General features: G+C 47.9%; 1 protein-coding gene and 1 long non-coding RNA gene across 4 annotated transcripts; one reads left to right on the plus strand and one right to left on the minus strand.

Annotated features, from left to right (window-relative positions):
- The first annotated feature begins 80 nt into the window (after nt 1-80).
- BNC1 (basonuclin zinc finger protein 1) lies at nt 81-27,206 on the plus strand. Its single transcript, XM_025892985.2, has 5 exons — nt 81-220; nt 15,201-15,300; nt 16,657-16,892; nt 18,687-20,548; nt 25,003-27,206. The coding sequence occupies exons 1-5, from the start codon at nt 212-214 to the stop codon at nt 25,682-25,684; spliced, it is 2,889 nt and encodes a 962-aa protein (XP_025748770.2). The 5' UTR covers nt 81-211; the 3' UTR covers nt 25,685-27,206.
- On the minus strand, nt 1,296-15,168 carry LOC141370795 (uncharacterized). 3 transcript variants are annotated; one of them, XR_012375143.1, is made up of 4 exons: nt 14,934-15,168; nt 14,160-14,448; nt 9,516-9,624; nt 1,296-2,096 (listed from the first exon to the last, which is right to left on the minus strand). It is a non-coding gene; the product is annotated as an uncharacterized lncRNA (long non-coding RNA). The 3 variants fall into 3 exon arrangements; XR_012375145.1 differs by lacking the exon at nt 1,296-2,096 and adding an exon at nt 7,994-8,584; XR_012375144.1 differs by lacking the exons at nt 1,296-2,096; nt 9,516-9,624 and adding an exon at nt 11,380-12,245.
- Nucleotides 27,207-27,777: the final 571 nt, after the last annotated feature.

Raw genomic sequence — 27,777 nt, forward strand, 5'->3', positions numbered from 1 at the left:
GGGGGCGGGCGTGCGGGCACACGCGGTGCGCGGCGGGCGGGGGCGGTCACCGCGCCGCGCGGCCGGGGCGCCCGGGGAGCCGCCCACTTCGCCGCAGCGGGCCCCGACGGCCGAAGCTTGGATGCGGCGGCGCCGGCCGAGCCGGGGCGGACGCGGGGCGGCCCGGGCCGGGGACACGCGCCGGTAGTCCCGGCGCTGCAGCGGCCGCAGGATGGCCGAGGTAAGCGCGGCTCTCCCCCGGCGCGGGGGGCCCCCTCTGCGCGCTGGGCGGGGCGGGGGGTGGTCGGGGGCGCAGCTCTGGCCGGGCTCTGTCGGCAGCTGGGGGCGCGCCCCGGGCCAACCTCCCGAGGCCACCTGCGCGGCGGCGCGGCCTGGGGCGCTGGGACCCGTCGCCGCCCGACGTCCCTGAGCCGCAGGCGCGCGCGCGGACCAGGCGGGTTCCAGGCGTCCCCGGGACGGCCTGGGCGCGTCCGAGGCGCGGAGTCCGGGCGAGCCTCGGGGCGCCCTCCCGCCGGGACTCCGGGCTCGGGCGGCCGCGGCGAGCGCGCCTCCCCCGCACCCCTTCCGGCCCCTCGGCGCCTGCGGTGAAAGTCCGAGGTCGTTCGCACGGGCTTGAACAGCTGCTATTCACAACTGGCCGTCTTTCTCCCGGGATTTTGTTTCTGGAGAACTAAGCGCGCGGTAACCTCCGGTCTGAGAGATGCGGAACGGGCGCGTAGTAGGGCCGGGGGCTCCGGATCTTTTGTGAAGCGCTGCGGAGCGCGGTGCGGACAGGTCGCTCGGAAAGCCCCCCGAGACGCGAGGGCGCGGAGAGTGCGCGGCCACAGGGATGCCAGCGCTGCAGCCGCCGAGCGCGCGGGTGGAAGCCAGACCGGCCCGCGGCCGGCCCCTCCGTCGTGTTCATTTACCTGCGAGTGCCCGGCGCCGCCCGGGGCGCCGGGCACCCGGGCCTACGCGCTCGGGGCTGGAACTCCGGCCGGGAAGGGGGCCGCGTTGGGTCGGCTCCCAGGGCCGGGGCTTGGGGGCTAGGGGCCTAGGGGGTGGGTTGGGGGCGCCTCCTGTCCCCTGCCCCCTCGGGCGCCCCCAGCCAAACCCCAGCCCCGCGGGTCGCCTGGCTTTGCATCAGCCCCTACGGATTTGTCAGCCAGATGTGACAAGATTGTGGAGAGGCGAGGGAAGGAGGAGATCTGATATTAATCAGTGCATAGCTCGGAGCCAAACTTTCTCAAATGCGGTGTAGGAACACGCTCTTCTCATTTAAGGCATCCCTTGTGGCTCTGGGGCTGCCACCGGTCCTAGTTTGACAGTTAAATGGAATGCCAACGAGCAGCCTTAATTGTAGGAGTAAAATTGTGTGTGTTGGGGGGGGGGGTGTTAGACACTCTAAGGTTCAGTTATGCCCCTTAGTTTTATGGCCATGCTCACCGCAGTTCTCTGAAGACAGGGCATTTAAATCGGGCCAGACGCCTGGTCGCAGCCAGGCCTGTGCTGTTAACACTTAAGGGGCCTAGAAGAGGCCCAGTGTCCTGGGAATCCTTGTCAGTGAGTGAGTGTGAGAGTGTGTGTGCGCGTGTGTATGCAGGGGAAGACGTGCGTTCCTGCAGCTTTGGGCTGCTGACACAGCAGAGCTAGCAACAAATTTTTTTTTTAATATATTCTCATCAAAGTGACAAAGATTTCAGCTTGAAAGTGAATTGAAAACCAGCATTTGGCAGATCACCTTATTCCTTTTTTTCTGGCGCCTTTTCATTCCCAGTTTATCGTTTTAATTTGCAGAGCTCGTGGAACCTTTTTCTTAGACTCTTCGCTTGCAAATGCGTGCTTATGTGTTAAAACTTTTGTTCAGTGGTAAATATCCTGGCTTCTCACAACTGAGAAGTTGTCCCTTCCCAAATCCGTTGATATATGTTATGAAAGCCTCATTTGTAGTGTTAATATGTCCAAATAGCATTTTCGTGTGGCGTGTAAAACAACACGACTTCACAAACACGACCAGTTGTCCAGGATTTGATTTTCGCTTTCAATGGGTGTGGAAAGATCACCACCACGTCTGCTATGATAAGTCTTGATAAATAACTTTATCCTTTCTGGCAGACCTAAAAGAATAAGATGTGAGTCATCATTTGAGTTCTCATCCGATAGGTTTGCTAACTTGAATTTCACCAAGAAAGCATGAGGATTTCAACTCAGCTGTTGGTCTGAACGTGTTGGTGTTGCAGTTCAATGCCGAGGAAAGGTGGTGCGCTCTTCACTGAACGCAGGCACGGCTCGTGCTTTGGGAACTCATAATTATGTTCAGACATCTGCGTAATTTAATTTGGAAAATCATCTGTACCTGTAAATGCTATTGCATTCAGAATAGTAAGGATTGAGCCACACACCCCTCCTCCACTCAGAAAGTGGTTAGCTGGGAGGGGTTATATAGCCCTTGATATTCGCTAGGATGAGCAGATCTCTGTCTGCTCTAGTTATAATTCACATTAGAAATATTAACCAACATGAAGTAATTACCGTGGAAGCATAAGGTTTGCATAGAGCGTGATTTTTATTTATTCGTTCATTTTTACATCTCTGTCCTGAAACAGGTAGGCCTGCATCCCAGGCCCATATTCCATATTTCAGAACCATTAGCTTGGAAAGAAGAAAGATCCACACCAGTGGGTGAGAAAAACCATACAAGTTTCCCCATGGAACAACTAATAATTGTCTTTTAAGCATACTGTTATCATTTATGAATGTCTAGGGATAAATATAAACATTTTAAAAGTTCAGTTTGTCGGTAAAATTAAACCGCAGCATACGGGGTGAGGGGCAGAAGTGTCTTTTAGCCTTTGTATATGGCTTTAGAAGTTATTTTGACAGTGGCCATTAAAAAAGTTGCCCCGAAGGTTCCACAGGTAAATTACTTGCAGGAGGAGCATGTTTTACCCCAGGGTGAATTTTCACCTCTACAGATGTCACTTAGAGTGAGTTACTTTTGTCAGAAACAGCCCTGTTTAAAAAGAACTAGAAGTACCCCAGGTAAGATGAAATCTCATTGCTGAGCCACTCATTTTTTTTTATATATATCTAAAATCAAGATTTAGAGAACCAAGAAATTAATTACCTTACTCCAAATATCCTACTGTAGATTTTTTAAATTGTATTTATTTATTTACCTATTTTATTTTTGATGTCTTATCTGAGAGATGTTAAAAGATAACTGGGTTCGGTGCAGAAGAGACATCTGGAAAGTTTTGTGGGTTTTTTTTTTTTCTTTTAAATTGGTTTCCACCTGAAAACCTTATTTCCTCTTATCTTGTCATTCTTTGAAGCACTTTTTCTTAATTCTGAAAATTCTCAGTTTCCGGTGTAGCCCCCTTTCTCTGCATAGACACATGCCTATTTTATCCCCAAAAGGGTCAATCAAAACAAAGAGCAGACCTGTTTTGCCTCAGTCCGATTTGGGGCCTTCTCAAACTTCATATACGTGTAGCAGGAAAAAGGGCTCTTGCCATTCTCGTCCACGCTTGGGTTCATTACTATAAAGCAGCCTAACACATCATAGGAGAAGTTTGCCTTGGGGGGATGATAATTTCACTCCGCTAACGTGGAAGGGAATGATTGTCTCAGTTAAGGAAAACTTTAATTCAGGCTACTAACTTTTTCTTGCATATGGTTGTATTTGCTTGTCTCCTCTTACAGATTACTGGTATGATCCTCCCACACACTCAAACAAACATCACAATTATTTTCCAGCCCTCCACCAGCTCCTAGAAGCCTTGTCCCGGTCTTGCAGCCCTCTGTTTCTTGCATTATTCATTACAAAGGTAAAGTTTTTATACGGACCCCTCAAACATTTCATGATGCAGGATGCCTTATTTTAAGGCAGGGATCAGGATGGCATAACTCGCTAACTCTGGTCTTTTCTCTTTAAAAATTTCATTTTGAAAATCTAGGGTTGCTTTTATTTATTTATATATTTATTTTTTACACTTAGTTCTTAAACTCTAGTTCTCCTTAAGTCCTTAAAAGAAACATCTGCAAAATTTTCCTTAGAAATGTTCACAATTTCATTATATTGCCGCGGTGGGCGCCATACGCAAAGTCGCATTGCCTGTGTGACTGGCCACCTTATCCTAAATTATCCTAAAGTATAAGTGTCTTTTTTTGTGTGTTGGTTTTTGTTTTTTATTCCCCCTGACTCTGTTGCATTCAGAAGTTCCTGCACATTCAGTGAACATCCCTCCGTTTTTTGTTATCAAAGGTTTCTGAAGACTGCTTCTGAGGTCCTCCCAAATTTAGGTTATCAAGGAGGGAGAAAAAAATGTGTCCATGTCATTTATATTTTCGTATAGGTTTTTGTTATTGTTAGGTTGCCTTTTTTTTTTTTAAATGAAGAAATATTGGTCTGTTTCGTAAGGTAACATTTGGATATTTTTCTACTTTTTGTGTTTTCTGTTTTCAGAACTAATAATTTTAAGGAAAAAAGGGCACAGCTGTTAAATTATTTTGGCACAGAGTTTATACTTTGATTTATAGAGATCAAAAGAACAAGTATTTTCCCCCACCATCCTCTTTGAACTAAGCAACAAGAGAACAAGGCAAGGGTGTCCCGCATACTTTCTACTCACAGGTAGACTTGGCCCAACATCTGTGCCCTGGGTTCTACCTCCCCTGCGCTCCTCTTTCAGAACCAGACCCTTCTCCATGCTCTCTTTCTTCCTTAGCCTCTCTCCCTCAGCCCCGAGCTTGCAGTGAGAAAGCAGACTCTGTTGTTTTTGTATTGCAAATGATGCCTACCTGGTTTGGGAGGCTTCCTGGGGCCCTTTTTTCAACTGTGCTCATGGTAAAGGGTGTCCTCTAGTTGTTGGGAATCCGGATGGTTCCATGAAGCCAACAGAGAGACGCCTGGCTGCCCATCTGGACAGCCCACGCCCATCTCACCCCATTGCCTCTCGAGGTGTGCTCCCCTGGCCCAGGGCAGAAACCTCCGGTCTGTGGCCGGGCCTCCTGGCCTTGACACACGGGGACGGGATGAGCCTAGGACCGTGGCATTTCCTGCACGCACTGAGGAGAGCACGCCTCCTCCGGCCTCATAGAGCGCCTAAAAAAATTAACCATAACTCTTTAATGTCATTAAATTCCCAATCCGTGTTCAAATGCCCTTGATTGTCTGGCAAGGCTTATTTAACCATTGATGGGTCCAAATCAAGATCCAGAGAAGATGCCTACAGCGTCTCTCTTCATCTGTCAGTTTACGCTTTTTTCCTTGCAGTTTCTCTGTGGGAAAAGCTGGTCCATTTGTTCTGTAGAATGCTCCCCAGTCTGGATTAGCGATTGCTTCCTCGTGGTATTGTTTACATTGTGGTTGTTCCTCTGCCCTGTGTTTTCTGGACACCGGAGTTGACCGAGGGGCTTGATCTGATTCAGATTTGGATGCTTTTCACAAGAGCACACCGTCCACAGTAGTATATATCTTTCCATCCAGGGGCAAATAGCCTGGTCATCATCCTTTACATTAGGACTTGTGGAATTCTAATTCTTCATTCATTTATTCACTGGCCGCTTCTGTAAAGGGAATCTCTTGTCTCATCAGAGGTTTGGTTACCCTGAAATACAGTTGTGTAAAAAAGGTATATACTTGATTCTTTCCCTCTGTTTCCCAGTTTGGGGGACAATTCATTGGTTCCCTAAAGGCGGCCAATGAGCCTTTCTTTTGTCTTTAGTATCTTTTGAATTGCTAGATTTTAATATAGTGAGTGACTCACGCCAATTTTTGACGAGCCACATTCTCTGCTCTGCGCTTCTTGACCGGTCGAGTTGTATGGCTCTCTTCCCCAGTGAAGACACGAGCTCCCTTAGGGCAGACGCTGGGAGGCCCTCATCTTTGTGTCCCTAGGAGGCTCCCCACAATTACCAGGGCATAGTAGATGCTTTAAAAACAAAAACCACCAGCAACAACAAAAGCAATTTGTTAAATCAATTGGTACCGTTTTGTTGAACTGCTCGTGGAGGAAGATGGCATGAGGCCAGCGTCTGGTCTTGTGTCTCTCTCTAGGCCGCCAGGCCGCCTTCGGCCCGGCACCACCTGCAGCCTCCCCCAAAAGGCCCTCATGGCTTCTTGCCTCTCCTCTCCCCCATTTTCCTTATTGCCCATCTGGCAAAGGGGGATGCTATTTTCAGAGTCCTAGTTAGACCTCTGTGGGTTTGTATATGTAAGGAAAACTTAAAAATTGAAAGAAGGCACAGAAAAATGAGAGAACAGGAGGTAGGGAGCAAAAAAACGTCCAATTCTCACAAAAGACATAAGAAGTTACAAAATGTGTGTAAGAGGTAGATGCCGAGCGGCCTGCAGAGCAGTCTGGTAGAGCCCTCCCTCCCTTGAATGATGCAGTGTCCTGAACCACGAAGCCTAGCCCTGCAGCCACAGTGAGAATGGGGTGAGGGTTTCACTGTGGGAGAAACCGGGTCCTCACCCCGCAAGCTGAGGGTGGTCCTTTTAGAGGACGTTGTGTAGTATATATCCTGATTGGCAGTTTTTGATCTGCATTGTAGCCTTCCAAGACTCAAACATATTAATGATTGTCTGTATCAACACTTAAAAATATAACTTGGAAAAACCTGAAGCAGCCTTATGCTAAAGGTTGGTGACTTAAAAAGTTATTTGTGATTTAGCAGATTGGCTCCTTTGATTTTAAGTTAGGGAATTATGATTCTTACCACTGAGAGTCTGGCACAGCCTTAGAATCTCACACTTAGGACATGACTGCAGATTCTAAACTTGGTCTCAGTGATTTCTCCTCATTAGCCACTTTCCACATGATTTTTTATGTGGCCCTCTCCATGGCCAGCAGGGCAGTCGGTGTGTAAATTAGGAACTACATCCTGCTGCTAGTATAAGCTCCTAACAGTCACCGTCCTTTCCGTGCGGCCTTCCTTAGGGCATGACCTCCGAGTTGCCTCATGGTCACAAAATGGCATCTACAGTCCAGCCATCATATTCTTGTTCCAAGAAGGAGGAAGGAGGACAAGCAAAAAAGTCTCGCCACTGAGTCAGCTCCCATTTACAAGGAGCTTTCTGTAAAGCTCCACCTAGCAACTTCCACGTGCTTACCCCTGGCCAGTGCTTAGTCACCCGGCCACCCACAGAGACTCAGAAAGGAAGATCCCACAAAAGGCTGTTGGGTGGGCATCTATAATTAGTGAGCACAGCGCCACTGCCTCATTCTTTCACTCATTCTTCTCTCAGCTAGTCCCAGTGGAGGACCTACAGAGTATCAGGCCCCCTGCTAGCTGCTGGGTGCTAGTTTAGGGTTCATGGGTTCCTTGCCTCTTTTAGGAATGATTCATTGTGTCGCAACGTTTATGGAGGATTTTATAACAGGTATTTTTGGTAGCTCTGTCTGTGTGGAGTCAGACCACCAGAGCCCAGAGGACCCAAGAACCTTGGTGTGGGCCTTATCCAGCAACACTCCCATCGTACGGATAGTTCTTTTCAGCTCTTACCTGTATATCCTCATTAATATGGGTAATAGGCCTCTGAGGTCAGCAGAAACAGATACCCAGCCCTTTGTAGGCAAAGGCTCCAAGGCATGGAGCTGAAGGTTCTATGGCTTAATGGAAAGGAAGACCTAAGCCAGCTGAAGCCAGTTGTAGGTTTTACTGCCTCCCGGTGGAAGATGCTCAGTGAGGGGCAAGGAGCACAGGCTCCCCACCTCTGCATCCAGAGGGATTCTTTTTAACACAGGCAGATCAAACTCATTTCATATTTTTTTATAAAGGATTACTTAGGGGACACCTGGGTGGCTCAGTCGGTTAAGCGTCTGCCTTCAGCTCAGGTCATGATCCCAGGGTCCTGGGAACGAGTCCCGCATCGGGCTCCCTGCTTGGTGGGAAGCCTGCTTCTCCCTCTGCCAGTCCCCCTGCTTGTGCTCTCTCTCACTCTGTCAAATAAATTAATTTTTAAAAAAAGGTTACTTAGAATAAAATCCAGACTCCTTGGCCTGTCCCACAAGATCCTATGCAGAGTGCTCTCTCCCACCTCTCTGACCCACATTTTCTACCATTAACCTTACTAACTCACTCCATCTACACTGACTCCTTTTCTGTTCCCTAGGCGCTCAGCCCCTTCATGCCGCAGAGCCTTTGCACTGGCTATGCCCTCTGCCCTAAAACACTTCCTCCCTTCTCCACTTCTTCCCCTGGCTCCTTGGTGTCCCTTGGATTCAGCTCAGCTCTTGCCTCTGCAAAAGTCTTCAACGATGACCTTATCTAAGGGGCACTTACTTATACCCTATCCCTCCATGCCACCCAGTAAAATTGCTAGCATAGCTTTTGGTTTAGTTTATTCATAGCACTACCTTACTCTGAACTGGTACTGTTTATTGTTTATTTTCTGTCTCCTCTAGATTGTAAGCCCCTGGAGGGCAGGGACCTCATTGGTCTTGTTCAACACTTTAACCCCAGAGTTTAGAACAATGCCTGGCTCATTAACGTTCGGTTTCTATGTATTCATGTATTATAAGTGAAGTTTCTTTGCAGTGTGAAACTTCAATGTCCTTATCTGCAGAATGTGGATGATAATGCTTGACTCCCAGAGTTGCTGTAGGAATTAAATGAAACCATAAATGGTTAGCGCCAAATAGTTATATTTCAAGATAGAACCTACCTCCAGTATCTGGATTAGAGACCACCCTGACAGCCTGTGAGTTCCTCAGCTTCCTCATCCACAAAATGGGGACAGTCATACCTGCCTCCCGGGAGGTGGTGATGAAGAAACGAGACAGTAAAGGGGTCTGCTTAGTGCAGTACCTCACACGCAGTGAAACGCTCAGGAAAGCTCACCAACTGTGTGACTTTGGGAAAATTACGAATCTTCCATAAATATAAGTTTCCTAAGAAGAATGCCCTCCTCACAGCCGCGTAGTGAGGGTCGAATGAGGACAGCTGTGAAGGCTTGCCACCACGTGAGAGGCCAGGTGCTGGAAGAACATCCAGTCTCACCATTGGACTCACAGTGTCCAGGAGAACTTTCTGTGATGGTGGGAGTGCTCTGTATGTCCACCGTCCAGTATGGTGGCCACGAAACCACGTGTGTCTGCTGAGCACTTGAGATGTGGCTGGTGTGACCAAAGAATTGAACTTTTCATTGTTTCATTTTTATTAATTTAAATTTAAATAGGCTGGGCGCCTGGGTGGCTCAGCCGGTTGAGCGTCGGCCTTCAGCTCAGGTCATGATCCCAGGGCCTATAATTTTTCTTCTTCCTCTTGCATTCTATCCCTAAGACTATCCCCCTGAATTTATCCTCAGGGATGGGAAAATATCTGCATGCGCTACAGATGAAATCAGCTTTAAAGTGGACAGTTTTTACTCTCAAGCTCAAGCATTCAAGTCCGGTCAGGCCTGCACCACCCAGCCACGGATGTCTAGGCATTGACCCCGCTGTGTGTCTGGGCCGGCCACTGTCAGTATCTCCCCAAACGGAAGGTAGAGCAGGGGTGTCTGCAGAAGGAAGTGGGACCCTCGAGCCTACCTAAAAATGAGGTCATAACTTTCCATCCCACAGACTGCAAATCACGGACGCATCCATCACATACTAGGTGTGTCAGTAACTTCTGGATGAATGAAGGAGCAGATGACAGCTACAAAAAAAGCAAACCAGAATTTTGAATGTTGATTTGTAGCACATCAAAGTGACTAATAACAATTCGGAAATAGTCTGATTAAAATGAGTGCGTAAAAAGCAATAATCATGTCTTGATGAGTTCAGAATGTTGTAAACATCTGCTTTATGTTTCTGAAGAATGGAACAAGTATTAGGATTCCAGGGGAAAGGATGGAAGTTTTAAGAGTTTTCCATATTGATTTGCATGAGTACTTTTCGTCCTGTAATTAGAATTTTTTGGTTTGATTTCATTTTAGAAGTTTTAATTTGTCTTTAGATAATGGTGCTATAATTTTTACCACATCGTGGAATTCTGATATGGGTAGAAAAACTCAAGGGCCTTAATATTGGAAGTTTTCTGAGGCACTGTAATTAGCTTTTTTAGCTCATAAATAATTCCTCTGAGATTTATTTCCATGGATGTTTAATGAGCTTTATTAAGCCTTATTCAAATAGGTTCATATAGAGCCACATGAATATTTCTAATAAGACAGCATTCATACATTGAATTTATACATAAAGCTGCTTAAAATTCCGTCCCCAAACTAAAAGCTACGAAAACTGAATAGTCAGGTTCTGCCAGTGGGTCTCAACTGGAGGCAGTTTTGCCCCACGGGCATTTGGCAATGTCTGGGGAGGTTTTTGGTTTTCACAACTGGAAGAGGGAGGGGCGTTTCTGTGTTGTCTGATGGGTAGAGACCAGGGATGCTGCTAGTCATCGTACAATGCACAGGACAAGCACCGCAAAGAATTATGTGACTCAAGATGTCGAACATCCTGGAGTTGAAGAACCCTGAGTCAGGTGTCAAAGAGATACAGAAAAAGTGAGTTTCAATCTTAGGCTATGAAATGTGCTTGGGATTGTTTCCTCTGTAGTTTCGTTGAGCTGGGCCTGAGACGGACTCACCCAGAGCTTCCTGGAGTTTTGCCCGAGCGAGAGCCTTTTAAGCAAAATCTTCAGGGAAGCAAGAAGTGTGTGCTCCAGGACATCTTTCTGTGCTTGAAGCGGGTCCTATTGTCTGAATAAATGAATGTGCATTTACTCTGGGTTGTTCCAGCGTCTTGCAAACAGTGAGTGGCATCTTGAGGGACAGGGACCAAAATAAGAATTTTTTTCTTTTAAAAGTTTCCTTTAAAGCAGTCACATTTATCAAAATGTAGGTTGTGAAAAATCCCAGAGGCTTAGTACGGAGTATGCTGGGAGCTGTTGAGAATACAGATAGCCGGTTCCTGGGTCAGCTAGCGTTGAGAGTCACAGGGTTGTTTGAGAATCTGGACAGCATGTTAGGTGTGCTACCAACAATGGGATGTTCCTCTGGGGACTGCGTGTAATAGAACTTAAGCCAGTACTCGTTTTTATCTTTCCAGTCAAAGGATATTATATCATCATGTGCATAGGAATCTCGATGTATGTGTTCAGTATATAGGAGTAGAATCCCTATAACCAAAAGGCAAAATAATTTCTGGCACAGTATTTCTCAATCTTTTCTTCATTAGGAGACTAGATTTTTTTTTTCCTAATTGTGCCTCCCCCAGTGAAATTTTAGTACATACCATATACTGTGTTTCTGTTCATGTATATGCATCTGTGTTTTGTACATAAAGTGAATATTTCTTTTACCTCCCCCAAGAACTAGTTTTCACCCCATTGGAATGATACCACCCCTGATGAGAGTGCATGCATTATTACAGTAAGCAGTGGTTGTGACCACAGGGAGTTCTTTGTAGGATATTGTATGGCTTTACAAAGAACAAACATGTTTTCTCTTTTCTGATCCTTCTGAAAGGGATCAGGAAACACCGTTACATACCTCAGTTATGAGCAACCCTGTTCCTTCACCTGAAAATCTCATCTAGGTGCTCTGTTCAGGCCCATGGTAATCCGAAAGGAATCAGAAATAACCGTCACATCAGGGAGATTTTAGCCTGTATTTAAGCAAAGTCACTGATTGGGGTGGGGGACTTTATTTTTTAGAACACTTTTAGATACACAGCAAAATTGAAAGTAAAGATTTCCCATATACCCCTGTCCTCACACATGCATAGCCACCCCATTCTCCACATCCCCCACCGGAGAGTTGTCACATGTGTGACAACTGATGAACCTACATGGACATGTTATCATCACCCAAAGTCCATGGTTTACCTTAGAATTCACTCTTGGTGTTGTACATCCTGTGGGTTTGGACAAATGTATAATGGCACGTCTCTGTCATTATAGTATCATACGGAGTATTTTCACTGCCCTAAAAATCCTCTGTGTTCTACCTAACCCTGGCAAGCACTGTTCTTTTTACTGCCTCCATAGTTTTGCCTTTTCCAGAAGGTCCTATAGCTGCAATCATATAGTGTGTAGACTTTTTTCAGATTGACTTCTTCCACTTAGTAATATGTACTTACGTTTCCTCCGTGTCTCTTCATGGCTTGGTGGCTCATGTCTTTTTAGCGCTGGGTAATATTCCAGTGTGTGGATGGACCACAGTGTACTTACCTATTCACCCACTGAAGGGCATGCTTCCAAGTTTTGGCAATCATGAATAAAGCTGCTGGTATAAACATCCGCGAGCAGGTTTTTGCGTGGACATACGTTTTCAGCTCCTTTGGGTAAATACCAAGGAATGTGATTGCTGGGTTGTATGGTAAGAATATGTTTAGTTTTATAAGAAACCACCAAACTGTCTTCCAGAGTGGCTGCACCATTTTGCATTCCCACTAGTAGTGAATGAGAGTCTCTGTTGCTCTCCTGATGAGCATTTGGTGTTATCAGGGTTCTGGGCTTTGGCCATTCTAATAGGTGTGTAGAGGACTGGTTGTTGTTGTTGTTGTTTTCTTTTTTCAGTAATATTTCTATTGAGATATAATTTACTGACTATAAAATTCACCCTTACAAAGTCTATAACTGAGTGGTTTCACTATATTCACAGAGTTGTGCAACCATCACTACTATGTAATTTTAGAACATCTTCACCTTAAAAAGCAACTCTGGTCAAAATTTAAAACATCTGTGCTTCAAAGGACACCATGAAGAAAGTGAAAAGATAATCCAAGGGCAGGAGAAAACATTTGCAAATCATCTGTTGAGGGACTTGTACTAAGAATATATAAAGAACTCTTACAACTCAATGCTAAAAGACAAAACAACCCAATTAAAAAGTGAGCAAAGCATCCGAACAGATGTGTCCCCAGGGAAGACCTACAAATGGCCAATGAGCTCATGAAAAGATGCTGATCGCCATTAGCCATTGAGGAAATGCACATCAAAACCACAATAAGATACCACTTCTTACCCACTAGTCTAGCTGTTTCAGGACAGACAGACAACAACAGTGTTGGGAAGGACGTGGAGAAATTGGAACCATCCTACGTTGCTGATGTGGATGCAGAAGAGTGCACCACTTTGGAAAAACCGTTTGATGGATTCTCAAGTTAAACAAAATTACTATACAATCCAGCAATTTTATTCCTAGGAAGACCTAGAAATGAATGCCTATGCCCACCATAAACGTGTACACAGGGCTCCTTCTGCAGGTGATGGAAATGTTCTAAAATCAGATCGTGATGTTTGCACAACTCTGTGAATATACTAAAAATCATTGACTTGGATACTTTAAGTGGTTGAATTGTATGATATCTGAATTGTATCTCAATTTAAAGCTATTTTTTAAAAGATGAAAACAAAAATAATAATATTCTTCCCCCCCCTGCCGCCCCGCACTGCCACCCATTAACCATCCCTCCTCACTCCTGCCCACTCGGCGCAGCCCTGGTAACTGCTAGGCTGCTTCCGGCCTCAGATTGACATCTTCTTGACATTTCATGCAAATGGAATCCTACCACCTGTGACTTTTTTTCCTTGGTTTATTTCACTGAGCATGTTTTCAAGGTTCATACATGCTGTAGCATATGTCAGTACTTCATTCCTTTTTATGGCTAAGTAATATTCCATTACATGGATACGCCCCATTTTGTTTATCCATTCATCAGTTGGTGGACACGGGGGTTGTTTCCACTTTTTGACGACTATAAATAATGCAGCTATGCATTCGGGTACAAGCTTCTACGTGGGCCTGTGTTTTCATTCCTTTTGGGCGCATACCTAGGGGTGGAATTGCAGGGTCCTATAGTAACCCCATGTTTAACTTGTTGAGGAACTTCCAGACTGGTTTTCCAAAGTGAATGCACCATTTTACATTCCCACGGGCAACTGATTTTTAAGTGAAGACTAGTCACATACTCCTTAAAGTGAGTTTCCCAAGTCCTGGGACAGGGTGTACCCTTTCCTGTCCCCACACGAGGCCACAGAGTCCCTTAATTGACAGATGGAGGTCCCCCCCAAACACGCACACCCCAGTTCAGGGAGGCTCTTCTGGGAGCCTCACTGATGCAGCTCCCAGGAGAGCTTTTTCTCAATAATACATCACATTCTTCAGACCTCCATCCCCTTTGGAGGAATTCATCTTAAAAATATATGGGAAGCTTTGTTCTCAATACCAGAACTCAGCCGACACGTACCTTTGTGTATTCTCTTCAGCCGTGTGAACGTGAACGTGCAGCTGGGCGTGCACACGGGTCCGCCCGCCTGGCCGGGCCTCGGCAGCCACGCAGCCCAGGGGGTGGAACCCGGGAGTCGTCCCGAGTGTGGTCGGCGTCAGCATGTCCTCCGTCTGTGTGGACTTTTAGCCTCAGCCCACGTGGGGGAATAACTGCGTCCACATTTGGATGATTCTCCGTTCAGATCATTCTCTCTCACTTGTTCCAGAATGGTCTCCGTGTAACTTTGGGGGGCGACTGCTTTGGTCAGCTTAAGAGATTGGTGAAAATGTGACCGTTCACCCTCTCTATGCTCTTAATAACAAGCAAGGGGGCAGCTGGGTGGCTCAGTCGGTTGAGCATCTGCCTTCGGCTGAGGTCATGATCCCGGAGTTCTGGAATCACGCCGGGAGTCAGGCTCCCTGCTCAGCGGGAGTCTGCTTATCCCTCTGCTTCTCCCCGTCCCCCCCCCCACTCGTGTGCTCTATTTTTTCTATAAATATTTCACTTTGTTAAAGATTTTTATTTAGTTGTCAGAGAGGGGGAGAGTACACGCACACAAGCAGGGGGAGTGGCAGGCAGAGGGAGAAGCAGGCTGCGCACTGAGCAAGTATCTCTACGTGGGGCTCCATCCCAGGACCCTGGGATCATGACCTGAGCCAAAGACAGACACTTAACCGACTGAGCCACCCATGCGCCCCCTCCTCTTTAATAAATGAATAACGTCTTTTTAAAAAAAATTAACAAGTAAGATACCTCCATCCAGAATTTTCCCACGGAGCGTGGTGATGTTCCCTAGGCCCCTGTCGCGCGCAGAGCCGCCGGGGGATGTGTTTGCCGTCCGCAGGCCCGGGGCCAGTTGCTCTTGGGTACGGGGTCCGGGGTCTCCCGCCTGCGTCTGGCACGGAGTGGGCGCACGTTGCCCCGTGGACGTTACCGAGCGGAGGCCCGCGCCCAGTCTTGCGAGCGCGGCCGGGCTTCCGCGCACCGCCCCGTGCTCGCGTGCCGCGTTCTCTCTTGCAGGCTATCGGCTGCACTCTGAACTGTAGCTGCCAGAGTTTCAAACCCGGGAAGATAAACCACCGCCAGTGTGAGCAGTGCAGACATGGATGGGTGGCCCATGGTAACTTTATTTTTCCTCCTCCTCCCTCGGCCTCTCGTGTCCCCTCTGAATGACTTAGAGTAATTCGGGAGCGGAGCTCATGCCTGAGAAGGACGGCCAACACGTGGGTGTCCCCGCTCTTGCCGGCTGACAGGCTGAGCGCTTTCGATATGGTCCCTTTTTGGAGCTTAACGGCGCTGCATGGTGGGTGGGGTCTTAGCCCCGCTCTGCAGACAGACAAACAGGTGCTTCGGGGTGCTCCTTCTGCAGCGACAGAAATGTCCTGCGTTGTCTAATGCAGTAGCCTCCAGGATTGCCGGGTAAAATGATTATTTTAGCCTGCCTATGTCCCAGTGAATATTTTTAGGATAAACCTATCCCACTTACTTCCTGTTTATGTGAAATTCATGTTCACATTTCACCGGGCATCCTGTATTTTTTTTTTTAATGGTTAAATAAGATACACTTTAAATTCCAGCCTAGGGAAATATCTTTTTTTTTTTAGGTTTGGTTAATTCTTTTTTTTTTAATTTTATTTTATTATGTTATGTTAAACACCATACATTACATCATTAGTTTTTGATGTAGTGTTCCATGATTCATCGTTTGCTTATAACACTCAGTGCTCCATTCAATATGTGCCCTCTTTAATACCCATCACCAGGCTAACCCATCCCTCCACCCCCCTCCCTTCGAGACCCCTCAGTTTGTCCCCGTATTTTTATTTGCTGATCCCACACTTAGCCCCATGTGGCTGCTGAATACTTGAAATGTGACTGGTGGGACTCTGAAGAACTGAATTTCTGATTTTGTTTAATTTAAGAAATAAAATAATTTAAGAAAGTAAAAATAATTCCATAAAATTAAAAATTTTCTAAATCTGCATAGCCGTGTGCAACTGAGGACTGTCGCATGGGATGGCATAGATTTTGGTGGCTTAACTGGCCAAGCCTGACAGCTAGGACGTGGCAGATGAGAGGGGACAAACCCAGATCCGTCCGATTCCCAAGCCCCAGCTCTTCACCAGCAGACCCCGTTCTACCCGATTTTTCAGCCTTTTGATTAATGTGCCCTGCCACCTTTGTCTTTATCCCTTTTCCTTGCACCTGCCCTACATGGGGCTGTTTTTCACTCCTTAGGGACAGGGACGGGAGAAAAGAAGTCTCAGGCCAGTTCATTTTATTTTAGAAGTTCCTGTGAATAACGTAGAGCCTGATAGCTATTAGGATTGTGAACCATTTGCATATTCCTGTGTGTGTTTTTTTTTTTTTTTTCTATCGGAAAACATAACAGAGCTGGCGCTAGCCCACCCCAGGCAGTGTTTCTCTGAGAAGTAAAAATCTTTATAAAGGGTGTTTCTTCGATTTGATTTTTCAGCTCTGAGCAAGCTGAGGATCCCCCCCGTGTATCCCACAAGCCAGGTGGAAATTGTCCAGTCCAATGTGGTGTTTGATATTAGCAGCCTCATGCTCTACGGGACCCAGGCCATCCCTGTTCGCCTGAAAATCCTATTGGACCGGCTCTTCAGTGTGCTGAAGCCAGATGAGGTGCTGCAGATCCTGCACGCCTTGGACTGGACCCTTCAGGATTACATCCGGGGATACGTGCTGCAGGTATGGGGAGCGTGGCCACCGTTCTCCTGGAATGTCTTCTCCGATCCACGCGCATGTAACCAGTGTAACCCGGTTGCTCCAGCTGTGGGCGGGCATCCTTTCGTAATGGCTTAAACCCCCACCTGATGTTCTGGGAAGAATCTGGTGCTTTCCTCAATACCGGTGAAACTTCCAGACATGGGAGCATGGACATATTCTGCGATTTGGGTATCACTAAGCCGGCTCCTACTACAGTAAAGCCTTGGCCCTGGGTTACTATCCGCAGGCCACCTATGGACACAAGACTGAGGGTTTGGGGGTGAGAGGAGCGTATGTTCCAGAAGCACGTTGCAGAAGCTGGCCTTCCTTCCCGGGCTCCATCACCTTCTGATGCGTCTGTGTTCTGGCTCCTGCTTGTTCTGTCACCCCTCGATTCCCCTTTGGTCTCTTCACGTGTTCTCTGTATCTCTCCCTTGTGCCTTTCACTCCTTCTCCCTCTCTGTTACCTTGCAGAGTAGTCTTAGGTCCTTCTAGACCTTGTCATGGAGGTAGGCCCTCGTGTTTCATATCCACAGGCAAAGAACATAATTTCCTGGGACGAATTATATCATTTCTCTGACGTAGGGAGCGACGACAGCTTTTTGTTTTTTACCCCTTGACACTCTACTAGAAAATGTCAAAATTTCGGTGAAATGGGGGGATGAATATACTTCCAAGACTAACATACATTTAAGTCTTACCCCAGGTAGGCCATGTCATCATCAATGCAAGCACTTAGTCTTTTATCAACCTGGACACTCTTCCAGTAAATCTCTCAGGGTAGGTGAATTATCCCCATTTTCCAGTTGAAAAGCCAGAGGCTCAGAGTGCTTCTGAATCTTGGCCAACGTCATTCAGGTCGTAAGTGGCAGACCCAGGATTCGAACCTGTTTCTTTTTAACTCTGAAGCCCATGATCATCCTGTGGAGGCACGTTTGCTCACCTCGGGTGGATCCCCAGCAGGCTAGAAGCAACCTTTTATGTAGAGTAGCATTATGATCTTACATTATGACATAGATCAATATTTAATGATCCTAATAATCTTGCTTTCTAGTGTTAGGATTAAAAATATGGAATCAATTACCTTGAACCTCTAGTGCATCAAAAATTTATGACGTTACATCCCTCATCATCTTCAAAACTCTTCCATGCATTGTGAAAAATCTCAGTAGGCCATCAAATACATGTTCTGTGATAAAATATTTATTGTAGTTTTGGGAAAAGTTAGGCCTTGCTAGAGTTTGAAAGATCTCCAACACACCAGTGTAATTACGGCTCTGCTTTGTGAACACAGGCAGTAGATCGATAACGGGTTCATTTGTTTTCTGATGTTAGTTGCTGGGGAAGATTATTAACCTTGCAGCAAATAAATACTTGAGCTCTGTCTAGGTCTGACTGCTCCCTCCCTCCTTCTGAGATCAAGACGTGACTATTGTTCAAACAATAACAGATTTTCATTTTATAGTGGGGAAAAGTATGACACCGGATGCAAGACCACCAATTGGTTTGAAATAAGATGGAAAATAATCACCCAATTTCCCTTCGGCCGGAGTCCTAGCATTTTACTGCTCTCTTTTAGAGCACTGTTTACATTTGTGCAGTTTGTTTTCTGTGTAGGGTTTCTGGCCCAGGAGAGTAGCATGAGTGGGGGGCTGCCCAGAGGGGGTGTCACCTTCTGATATGCGTGTGTGCTAGTGGAGGCCCCGACCGCGTGACACTTTCTAGAGAAGAGGGTACAGAGTAGGAAATTAATTGCGCTTTACGATTCTGGTTTAGGATGCCTCAGGAAAGGTGCTGGATCACTGGAGCATCATGACCAGTGAGGAAGAGGTGGCCACCCTGCAGCAGTTCCTTCGCTTTGGGGAGACCAAGTCCATCGTGGAGCTCATGGCAATCCAAGAGAAAGAGGAGCAGTCCATCATCATCCCGCCGGCCGCGGCGAACGTAGACATCAGGGCGTTCATCGAGAGCTGCAGCCACAGGAGCGCCAGCCTCCCCGCCCCTGCGGACAAGGGGACCCCCAGCAGCCTGCACCCCTTTGAGAACCTCATAAACAACATGACTTTCATGCTGCCCTTCCAGTTCTTCAACCCCGTGCCCCCCACGCTGATAGGGTCGCTGCCCGAACACTACGTGCTGGAGCCGGGGCAGGACCAGAGTCAGGAGCCCAAACAGGAGATGCATGGACCCTTCACTGGCGACGGCTTCTTAAGCTCCAGTCCTGCGTCATTTCAGGCGGAAAAAGAGCCGTGTCTAAACTGCCCGGACACGGTTCCCAAAAAGGAAGATGGTGCCCCTTTAAGTGATTCCAGCTCCTACAACATTGTCACTAAGCTTGAAAGGACACAGTTGTCCCCCGAGGCCAAAGCAAGGCCCGAGAGGCACAGCCTGGGTGCCAAGAAGGGCCGCGTGTTCTGCACGGCGTGTGAGAAGACCTTCTACGACAAAGGCACGCTCAAGATCCACTACAACGCCGTCCACCTGAAGATCAAGCATAAGTGCACCATCGAAGGGTGTAACATGGTCTTCAGCTCCCTGAGGAGCCGGAACCGCCACAGCGCCAACCCCAACCCCCGGCTGCACATGCCCATGAACAGAAACAACAGGGACAGAGACCTGAGGAACAGCCTGCACCTGGCCGCCTCGGGGGGCTACGAGCGCCCGGGGTTCCCGGCCCCAGACTGCAGGCCCCTGCCTGGCTACGTGGCGTCCGGGGACGACCCGGGGGGCCAGCCGGCCTTCCCGAGCGTGGGGCAAAATGGGGTGCTTTTCCCCAACCTGAAGACGGTCCAGCCGGTCCTTCCTTTCTACCGCAGTCCAGCCACCCCCGCCGAGTTGGCCAACACCCCCGGCCTGCTCCCTTCCCTCCCTCTCTTGTCTTCTTCCATCCCGGAGCAGCTGATTTCAAACGAAGGCCCGCTCGATGCCCTTCCCAAGAAGAAATCCCGCAAGTCCAGTATGCCCATCAAAATAGAGAAGGAGGCCACGGGGGTAGCCAATGACAAGAGGCACGCTCTCAGCTCAGACGAAGACGCGCCCCTGCGGGTGGCCGGCGATGACGAGCCCAAGGCCTACAGCCCCCGGTCATTGGACAGAGCACCTGGGGCGCGGCACGCACGGTCCGGGGGTCCGGGGGGGCCCCTCCCAGAGGGGGAGAGGGTCTGCCATCTAGACTCAGGGACGGAGTCAAGCGGAGCCATGAGCAGGACCCCCGAGCGGGCCACACGGCCCTCAGAGAGGGCGGCTGAGCAGAAGCCAGCCCTGACCGCGGTGCCACGGGAGCCGGAGGCTGGGGGCCGCGAGCCTCGCCTCACAGCCGGGACAGAGCCCTGTGTCCCCTTCCCTGACTACATCCACCTGCAGCAGCGCCTGCTGGCTGGCGGGCTTTTCAGCGCTCTGTCCGGCGGAGGAATGGCTTTTCCTTGTTTCGAGGACGTCAGGGAGCCGGAACCTGTGGGTCAGCACACGTTAGGGAGGCAGAAGGAAGACACTCGCTTCCAGTGTGACATCTGCAAGAAGACCTTCAAAAACGCTTGCGGTGTGAAAATGCACCACAAGAACATGCACGCCAAAGAAACACACGTGTGCACGGTGGAGGGCTGCAAAGCCACCTTCCCCTCACGCCGGAGCAGAGACAGGTAAGACACCTCTTGGCCATCATTTCTTCCAGAGCCGTGATGCTGTAACTCCAGCACGCACCCGAATTACCGGGAGGGTTGTTAAGAACACATCCTTCTGAGCCCTGCCCATAGAATTTCTGCTTCTGCGGGTGTGGGATGAGGACTGAGGGTTTGTGTTTCTGGGTCCCCAGGCGATACTCTCCTGCCGTCCCAGGGACCACAGTTTGAGAAACACTGTTCTCTGCATCCGCATGCTTGAATTTTCAGTTCCAGACCTAAACTCGTTTGACCCCAAAACCTGACCTGTGAAAGCACATGAGGCTATGGGTAGTCTTGTTTTTTGCTTTTTGTTTTTTTTTTAAATCTCTCTTTGTGTGGATTTTTTAAATTATACATTCAGTGCAGAAATACTCGTTGGATTTATTACGGGGACATGAACAAAATATTAGAGCTTATGCGTCTCTCTGCCTCTCTCAAGTCTGAGAAACCCTGAATTCGGAAATGTATCTGGCGCAGATGATTTGGGATAAGGAATTATGAACTAGTCTCACATGAAGGGGGGGTTAAAGCATCACGAAAGACAACAAAACTTGTCTGCTTTTCCATTTTATGATACGAAGCCCTTCAAATGAAACGTTTTCTCTCACGTCCAGTTCACCAGCTACATTCGAAAGGAAGAACAACTGTGTGGTTGGAGAATGTTTCTTTATTAAGATATCAGAGAAGGGAGGCACTCATTAGCAGGTTACTTCGGGGGTTGTGATGTTGGTTGAAAGCTTGAGAAGTCTTTGGGCGGGGGGTATTCATGAGCCCCACACAGCGTCTCGCTGTTTGCCGAGCGCCCAGGCAGAGAGAGCCTGTCATCACTCTGGGACACAGCACTGGCCCTACTGTCTTGTGCTTTTCTTCATGAACTCAAGTCCCATCACCCCAGCCTGGGAAGGGGAGGACACGTATAACCCAGAGGTGACCCCAGGAGGCTTTAGGGGAAGGACTAGCTCTCAGTCGAAATGCAAAGCGAAATATACCAAATGGTTTGCAGAACAGTAAAATGTTATATTTGCTCAAAGGAGCTTGACTTGAAGCAGTTGGGCAAGAACATCCTCGCACTGAGCCAAGAGGATAGAGCATGGGTGATATTAGTTAAAATTCCTGTTTCTGTTGCTGGCACATTGAACCAGACCACCAGGGTCCCCGGATTAGCAAAGCCGGCCTTCCCCTTCGTCCTCCAAGAGGAGGGTTTGTTCATGAATGAGCTCTATGTTGAAGAAGAGACAGTCCCATCAATCAGATCATCCTTGATGTTTACGATACTGTTCTGGCCTACGGTGTGCACTAAATTGGAAGGCATATTGAATTTAACATTCGCCTTTGTTTTATATTTATTTTTTCACATATTTAATATTTTCTTATATTCTGAGCTATTTGTAGACACAGGCCTCCTCACCCATCACAGGAAAGCATCTTGAATTCTAAATTTAGACTACTAATTCTGGTGGTGTAGAACTTGGAATGCATTTTACCTAGAACCTGATTGAAATGGCACCATTTTATTCTATTTTATTTTATTTTTATTTTATTTTATTTTATATATTTTTAAGATTTTATTTATTTATTTTGACAGAGAGCACACAAGCAGGGGGTCGCTCAGGCAGAGGGAGAAGCAGGCTCCCTGGCAGAGCAGGGAGCCCGATGCGGGACTCAACCCCAGGACCCTGAGATCATGACCCGAGCCGAAGGCAGGCACTTAACCCACTGAGCTGCACAGGCGCCCCAAAATGGCACCATTTTAAAAAGAGCTTTGTGGACAGGTCTGGGGCCACCACCCTTTCTCTGGGCCAGCGATGAGAACTGTGTTGTCAGGACAGGTGTCCTCCCCTCTTGAAGCTGATGCCAACAGTAGTCAGTAGGACCCCGCAGGAAGGGACTGGGACAACGCCTGGATGCTTATTTAGCCAAAAAATATTTAAAAACCTTCTGTTAGGTGCTGTGGACACAGTCCCTGCTGACAAAGGCCAGTGGGGGAGACAGAGCAGTAAACAGGCGTTGACAGATAATTGCAGCAGCTGCTATAATGGGAGAGGGAGGCTGCTGTGGGCACGTAGTGGGGCCCCTGACTAGGTTCTTCTGAGAAGTTAGGGAGGGCTTCCTGGAGGAAGAGGCATGACTAAACCAGCAGCTCTCAGACGTTTTGGTCTCAGAACCCCTTTTACAAATTCTTAAAACCTCAGGGCCTTCAAGAACTTGTGTCTATTTGGGTTTATAAGTTATCTATGTTTACTGCATTAGAAACCAAAACTGAGAAAAAAAATTAATATTTATTTCATCATTTACAATAATAAACCTATTATATGTTAACATACATAACATGAGAAACAAGGGGAAAAAAAACGTACATAACATGTCATGAAAAATAACCCCCGTTTTCCAGCACAAAAACTCCGTGAGAAGAGTGGTTTTGTCTTACATTTTTGCCAATCTCTGTAACGTCTGGCTTAGCAGAAAACAGTTGGTTTCTCACATCGGCTTCTGCCTTCAACCTGTTCCAGTACCACATGTCACGTAGCCTCTGGAAAACCACAGTAGGCTCATGAAGGAACGACAGTGGAAAAGATCACGTCTGAGTATCACGATGATGAGATGAGTTTTGACTTCAGGGCACCCCTGAAAAAAAGCTCAGGGACCACGAGGGGTGCCCAGACCCTACTTTGAGAACCACTGGCCTGACAAGGCCGGAACAGAGGAGGAAGAGGGGGTGGGGATGGGGATGCTGGGCATCAGCAGTCCTGAAAGCAACAGGAAGCCTGGCATGTAGCCAAGACGGTTTTGCAGTTGTGGTCGTCACTGGTTTTAGGAGACGTGGCACCTCGGGAAATGCACCTAACCCTCCAGGTCTTAAGGAGAAGGTTGGAGGATCCCACAGGTCTGCTCCTGGTGTTCCTGGGGGACTCAGGCCCAGAGCTTTGCTTTGTTGCCTCAGGGACCTTCCTGTGCAAGGTTCCGGTAAACGTGTCTGTCTGACTTTTTTTCCTACCACTTATGTGCCAGGACCTGCGTGTCAATCCAGCGTCTGGTTTTCTGCCGACACATACCTGCCCCTTCTACCCAGAACGCTGACATAATCACAGGGCTGAGCTGCTGTTGATAAGAGTTGTTTGCAGAGTGGGTGATCTGGGAGCACGGTTCTGATTATGTCCAGAAAAAAAAAAATGTGTAAGGGATAGAAGAGAGACGTTGAATAGCAGATTTGTTACGTTTTATGAAATAAGATTGAATTTCTGCCCACCCCACCCCCACGGTGTCTTTGGAGGTTTCAAAGAGAAAACTTGATTCTTAGTTATTTTGGTGGGGGTGTTTTTCACCTGGTGGTCCTGGCAGGCATTCTGATCTGTACGGGTGGTGGGGGAGGTATTTTCTCTGTTTGGAATCACTGTCCTATCACCTTTAAGCTCATACCCTTGCAGTAAGGGCTATTTTTGCCAGTCCGAAGTCAGCAGGGGATCTCTCAGTACGGCCAACATTGATTGACAAGTTACATCCAAATGATATTGTGTGAGCAAGAATGTGTCATAATGGATACTCATTATCTGCCCTTCAGGAATAATCATTGGGTAGAAGATTGGTGGTGGGTTCAGTGCTGCATTTGCAAAACTCCTGTCTGGTTTATTGTGAAACGTTGCAAATATGAACTGAACTTAAATTCTCTCTCTCTCTCTCTCTCTCTCTCTCTCTCTCTCTCACACACACACATACATACACACACGCACACACACACACACGCAGTGTAATAGCCAATCACATTTTCTCACCTGTAGCACTTCTGCGGTCATGTGAGTGTGAATGCTGTAGACCCTGATGCCACATAGAAAATTTTAAATTTTCTAGTAACTACATTAAAAAAGTGTAAAAAGACACAGGTGAAATAAGTCTTAATAATGTATTTTGTTTCAGTCAGTCTATCCAGAATATTACCATTACTGTGTATGACGCAGCCACGTTTCAGGTGCTCACTTGTCCTGTGGGGGTAGCTACCCTACTGGACAGTGCCGCTCTAGAAGGTATTTCTTGGTTTCATTGCAGTGAAGTCCTCTGCTTAACTTACGGGGACAGGTGTTCTCTGGGATCCCCTGGTTCCAGAGTCCCAGGGGAATTGACCTACTTGGAGTAGGCTGGCCGTCCTCAGTAGATGAGGTGCGGGAAGTTACGTGTCCGTCACAGGGTAGAAATTAAGAAGAACTACATATTCCCAGCTTCCAGACGGCCGGCTTTCCTGGTCAGTGCTAACTTCTGACAGGCAGTGAACAGCCCTGGGCCAGTGTCCACTGGACACACATTTCATCCCATACCCCCTATGGTCACTCCTTCCATGCCACAAGATTTTTCTGGTGTCTACCTAGTGTCTCCACTCAGAGTGATGACTGTTTTTACAACAACAGCCCAACCCACCGCTAACCATGTTTTCACTCTTGTAGACACAGTTCAAACCTAAACCTCCACCAAAAAGTGTTGACCCAGAAAGCACTCGAGAGCCCCGAAGACCATTTCCATGCAGCTTACCTTCTGAAGGACGTGGCAAAGGAGACCTTCCAGGACGTGGCTTTCACGCAGCAAGCCTCCCAGACGTCTGTCATCTTCAAGGGAGCGAGTCGGATGGGCAGCCTGGTTTACCCGATAACCCAAGTCCACAGTGCCGGCCTGGAGAGCTACAGCTCCGGTCTGCCAAGCGAGGGCACCATCTTGGATTTGAGCACTACCTCGAGCATGAAGTCAGAGAACAGCAACCATTCCTCTTGGGACTCAGACGGGGCCAGCGAGGAAGGCACCGTGCTCATGGAGGACAGCGATGGGAACTGTGACGGGCCGAACCTTGTGCCCGGGGAAGATGAGTACCCCATCTGTGTCCTGATGGAGAAGGCCGACCAGAGCCTCGCCAGCCTGCCTTCTGGGTTGCCCATCACGTGTCACCTCTGCCAAAAGACGTACAGTAATAAAGGGACCTTCAGGGCTCACTACAAAACCGTGCACCTCCGCCAGCCCCACAAATGCAAGATTCCGGGCTGCAACAGCACGTTCTCGTCTGTCCGCAGCCGGAACAGACACAGCCAGAATCCCAACCTGCATAAAAGCCTGGCCTCCTCTCCAAGTCACCTATAGTAACAAGGGGGTGGACCGAGTCTGTGAGGAGAAGCATTTACCCTAATTCAGGAATAATAAGGGCTCTAATTTTGTTTAATACCGTTTGAGGCAAGCCGGGCAAAATGTCTTGGAGTAGACTTTCTCGGCTTGTGCGGCGGGATGAGGAAAGACAAGCCTTGTAGGAAGTCAACTTTAGGGGGCAGCCCTTCCTGTTATTTTTCTTAGCCCCAGGGGTTTTTCCCTGACATAACAAACACTGGCAGAAACACAGTTTTTTCCCACATTTGTTTACACATTCCCCGGGAGCGCGCCAGGTCTGCAAACTGACCAGGGGGCCCAGGACCTTTGGGCAGCTCGAAGTGCAGGGTCAGCTGAGTGTCCCGGGGAAGCAGGCAGCCACCGCGGGTGAGGAGCCAGGCCCCAAGATCACATTTTTTCAGTTCCTGCTTTTAACGAGTCTGAAATCCAGACTCAGGGTTGGGAGTAGGGCTTTTTGAGACTATGCCTCTGTTTGGAGAGGAGGGTTGCTCTTACTTTGTGTCTTCCCCTTCGGGGGTCTCATGGACCTTCAAGGAGCCCCCAGAGGAGGCAGGTGGGTTTCCAGCACACAGGAACGAGGATGTTACGAGGATGTCTGTGCTCGCTGTGTAGCAAGCGTTCAGGAAACATAGTGGTCTTCAATTTAATTTAAAATGACTTTGGTAATATTTAATTTGTGTTTGTTACGTGAGTCATTGGGGTGAGTGCAGACGCGTCACAGTGTGACCTCTGGGTCTCTGCTCGAGGGCAGAGCGAGGGCCGGCCTCAACTTGAGAGCGGCTGCCCGTTTCCATTCGGTGAACCTCGGAGTCTGGACATTTCGGTCCCCTGTGGAAGGAGTGCAGGACCATCTGTAAATACTCGGCCGAAGCGTTTAGAGAATGTGGTGCTGACCTTCAGTGTGCTGACCTTCAGTATCGCTGGGTCCCTCAGCCCTCATCCTTTTATACATGTGTAAGGTTAGGAGGAGTTTTTCCAATGTACCCGGTAGAAGAAAAGTAGGGCAAGACTACCATACCATGCATCTTAATATTTAACTTATTCTGAAATATATTCCACACCATGGTACACATTTGCTATTGTGAAAAGGGAAGTTTCATCGGTCCTGTGAAAAGAGACCATCTCCTGAAATTCAGCATTTACGGTACTTGGGAGGGAGAAATTGACTTCTCGTCAAGACTTCAGGTGAACCGTCTTTTAAACTTACAGTGGATTTAAGTAATGAAAAACATCCTCAAAGAGAATTGGGGGTTATAAGAGAGATGATTCCTCCGGCCCCAGGGTAAAAAAAAAGCCAACAACCTGTTACGGATTGTTTCAGCGTTTGCTTTTTTTTTTTTTTTTTTTAAATAAATGTGACGACACTTGGTCTTGGCTTAAAGTAAAGATGTATCTTTCCACTCTTTTGTTACCCAGCTGTTTATTATTCCAGTTTCCCCAAAGTGGAACGGTTTGTATACAAATGAGTTTTCTATGATTTAATAAAAATGTATGCCACACATTTCTGTTTAAAGAGGCAAACATTCGGAAGACCGGTTTTGTCAGATGCACGGCATGTTGCAAGCACACTGCGGTCATTCACACGCGCACGAAGGCGCTCGCGTGCATTTAGGGAGCTGGAAACCCAGGGTGGGCACCGAACAGCGTCGGGAAGTGCGGCCACGTGGAAACAGGGAGGGCAGGTTTTAATACGTTCCAGAGATGGGGAGTGGCTACTTGACGGGGAGGAGGGGCTGGCTATCAATTTATTATTAAGAAAAATACAAAACAAAGTGATTGTTGAAAAAATACTGTGCTGTCAAAGGTAAGTCTTCCAGGCAGTGCTGGAAGTCAAATGCAGTGAGCGATTTCTGCTGCTTTCTTTTCTTAAACGTGCAGGGTTTTGGGTTTTGTTTTGTTTTTTTTTAACATTTTATTGTATTTATTTGAGAGGGAGAGTGAGGGAGAGCACATGAGCATGGGGAGGGGTGGAGGGAGAGGGAGAAGCAGGCTCCCCGCCGAGTGGGGACCCTGATGCGGGACTCGATCCCAGGACCCTGAGATCACGACCTGAGCTGAAGGCAGATTAAGTA

Source organism: Callorhinus ursinus, unplaced genomic scaffold, assembly GCF_003265705.2.
Source record: "Callorhinus ursinus isolate GAN/ISIS: 27379988/994484 unplaced genomic scaffold, GSC_fseal_2.0 scaffold45, whole genome shotgun sequence".
NCBI lineage: Eukaryota > Metazoa > Chordata > Mammalia > Carnivora > Otariidae > Callorhinus > Callorhinus ursinus.

Coding starts and splice junctions, on each gene's coding strand:
- BNC1 (XM_025892985.2), top strand. Junction 16,893..18,686: donor TCCGGGGATACGTGCTGCAG/GTATGGGGAGCG, acceptor ATTCTGGTTTAG/GATGCCTCAGGAAAGGTGCT. Junction 20,549..25,002: donor TCACGCCGGAGCAGAGACAG/GTAAGACACCTC, acceptor TCACTCTTGTAG/ACACAGTTCAAACCTAAACC.